Source organism: Crinia signifera, chromosome 4, assembly GCF_055691185.1.
Source record: "Crinia signifera chromosome 4, ASM5569118v1, whole genome shotgun sequence".
Taxonomy (NCBI): Eukaryota; Metazoa; Chordata; class Amphibia; order Anura; family Myobatrachidae; genus Crinia; species Crinia signifera.
In genome coordinates this window covers 324,950,516-324,953,301 of record NC_139220.1, presented here as the reverse complement: position 1 = coordinate 324,953,301, position 2,786 = coordinate 324,950,516, and the positions used below count along the sequence as shown (strand labels likewise).

General features: G+C 36.5%; 1 protein-coding gene across 1 annotated transcript; it reads left to right on the top strand.

The window, feature by feature from the left end:
* Positions 1-504: 504 nt before the first annotated feature.
* LOC146073409 (olfactory receptor 1M1-like) lies at positions 505-1,440 on the top strand. Its single transcript, XM_083180587.1, has one exon. The coding sequence runs from the start codon at positions 505-507 to the stop codon at positions 1,438-1,440; it is 936 nt and encodes a 311-aa protein (XP_083036713.1).
* Positions 1,441-2,786: the final 1,346 nt, after the last annotated feature.

Below are 2,786 nucleotides of genomic sequence, written 5' to 3'. Positions count from 1 at the left end.
CAATAAAAAAACATTTGTATTTCCTTTTTTTGTAGGAAATATTCACTACGGGCTCAGTTCTGCTACTTTTACCGCATTTTATGCTGTCACAGCCATAAGAGAAACAGACCATTGACAGTATATTGTAGGAGGGTGGAGGACATAGAGACATGTCTGACGGTTATGAAGAAAAGGTTGACATCATATTGTGATACAAAGATCTAATTCTAACTCTGTTGTGTATTGTCTTAGATCCTGATTCAGAGAGTTTCATTCTATGTGATGTTTCAATGTTCTCCTTATGATTACATGTGTTTCGCCTAGTGCTGTTTCGTATCGACAGCTCAAAACATTCCCCATAGTATAGTATGTAGTTGTATGATATTTGTCTACTGAATAAATTCATCATTGGAATATTTGTTGTACTGTTGTGGTGAGGATATAATCCTTGATATATGGTCATACAAAGGTTTACTGATCTGCTGAACTATAGTACTTCATCCACTTCTACTCTTCCTCTTCAGAATGTGTGAGGACAACCAGACTGAAGTCACAGTGTTCATACTCCTTGGATTTAAAGGTCTATATACATACAAAGTTCTACTCTTCATTCTCTTCCTCTTCTGCTATGTTGTGGTACTTAGTGGAAACCTCATCCTCGCTGTTCTGGTGACCATAATTGAAAAACTCAAAATTCCAATGTTCATCTTCCTTAAACATCTAGCAGTCGCTGATACCCTTATAACCACCACCATTATACCGATGATGTTGGATATTATATTAAGGGATACAAAAGAAGTGTCTGTCACAGGTTGCCTCGTACAGATTTACTTTTTTTACATTTTTGGATTTGTGCAGTGTTTTTTTATTGCAATGATGTCTTACGATAGATGTTTGGCCATTTACAACCCGATGCGTTACAATTCCTTAATGTCACCCGATGTTTGCCTAAAAATGATTGGTGTATCTTGGTTGGTGGTCTTCATTCTATCAAGTGAAATCATTTTAGTTTGCCAGTTACAGTTCTGCGGTCTTAACTCCATTGACCATTTCTTCTGTGATTTTGGCCCACTTGTAGACTTATCCACATCAGACACTTCCCTGTTGTTACTGGTTGATTTGACCTTGAGTTTTGTTTCTATCTCTATTCCTTTTTCGCTGATCATCGTAACCTATATGATCATTTTCTACACCATACTAAAGATAAAGAGTGGAAGGAGAAAAGCCTTCTCCACCTGCAGCTCCCACCTACTTACTGTATGCATATATTATGGGACCCTGATGACGGTTTACATGGGGTCATCAGATCCAAGCTCATATATCAAAAATAAGTTCTGTTCCCTGTTATACATAGTGGTGACACCCATGATGAACCCTATCATCTACAGCCTTCGGAACCACCAGATTAGACAGACTCTAAAAAAATTCCTCAATATTCAAACAAAAAAAAGGGGGTTTTGAGGGTGTTTGCTTTCAACCTGCACCAGGTTTTTGAAAGTGAACCCATAGGGGCGCAATGAGCAGGACCTGCTTTAACTAAGTTGCAGCTGCAAAAAAAAATAAAAAAATGGGTATGTCAGAACTGGAACAAAGAAACTAAAGCAAGAAAGATGTATGCAGCGCTGATTAAATATCACAATTTCATTGGATTGACTTTACATCTTGTTTATATTCATAAAATATAAGAAAATTTAAGAGAGCATTGATAGGACATATCACATAGAAATAAAAAATAAAAACATATACTTTTACATTTAAAAATAATTTGCAAAGCAATTTAAATTGCAAAAGACATTGTGGCAGGACAATTGTTATTGTATATGATATCCTCACTGGCCGTTCCTATTAGCACCTGGAAGAGTATGGACCGACTCTATATTGTTTTAGAGTAGTTATAGTTACCATCCACCTGTTGGATTATGGGGTCATGGATCCAAATTGAATTGCAGATTGTTCCTTTTATGGTCCAAAGTCCCTTTTGTATATCCAATAAAGGTGTGGCATACACCATTGATGGTATTGGGTGTAGGAAAGTTCTAGTCTGTCCAGGCTGGTTCGGCCAGCTGATGAGGAGTCAAAAATACCACTGAGACTTGTAGTCCACCTCCACAGGAGGTGGATTACAATTTCCAGTGGAGGTGGACTACAAGTCTCAGCGGTATTTTTTACTACCTTTTTAGTTATGTGAGAATAATTTGTTTTAATTGTTATTTTTGTGTAGTCCATGTGTGGCACTTTATTTGGATAAACATCCTCTATTTTTGAAAAAATCCACATGAGGCGTGCTTCACATTTGTTATTGGTGTAATAATAATACAAATATTTATGCATGCTGTACTGTAGATTTGATAATATGATAATTGATTATTTAATAATGTTGAGAGGCAATGAATAAATGAAATAAATGAGGCATTATGGCTTAATAATGAGGCAGTACCCTTTTAAAAAATGATGACCGTAGCTACATATGAGGCTTGGATTACAATAATAATGAGGCGCATACTCTGATATGAATAAAGTTTTTTTTTTTGGCAGAGAACAAAAATGGGCACAGATTCCCATTTGATTGGAGGTGATAATAATGAGGCTTGGATATAATAATGAGGCTTGGATATAATAATGAGACTTGAAGTAAAAACAAAATGGCTGTGGACGGACATGTAATTGGTGGAATTGAAATGAGGCATACATGTGAAAAAAAGATGGCTGCCACAGCTTATAAATATGAGCCATGAAAGCAAGATTTGGACCACGAAATGCAGAAGTACGCTTCTGTAAACTACCGAGGAAGAGAGGGATCTAGGTGT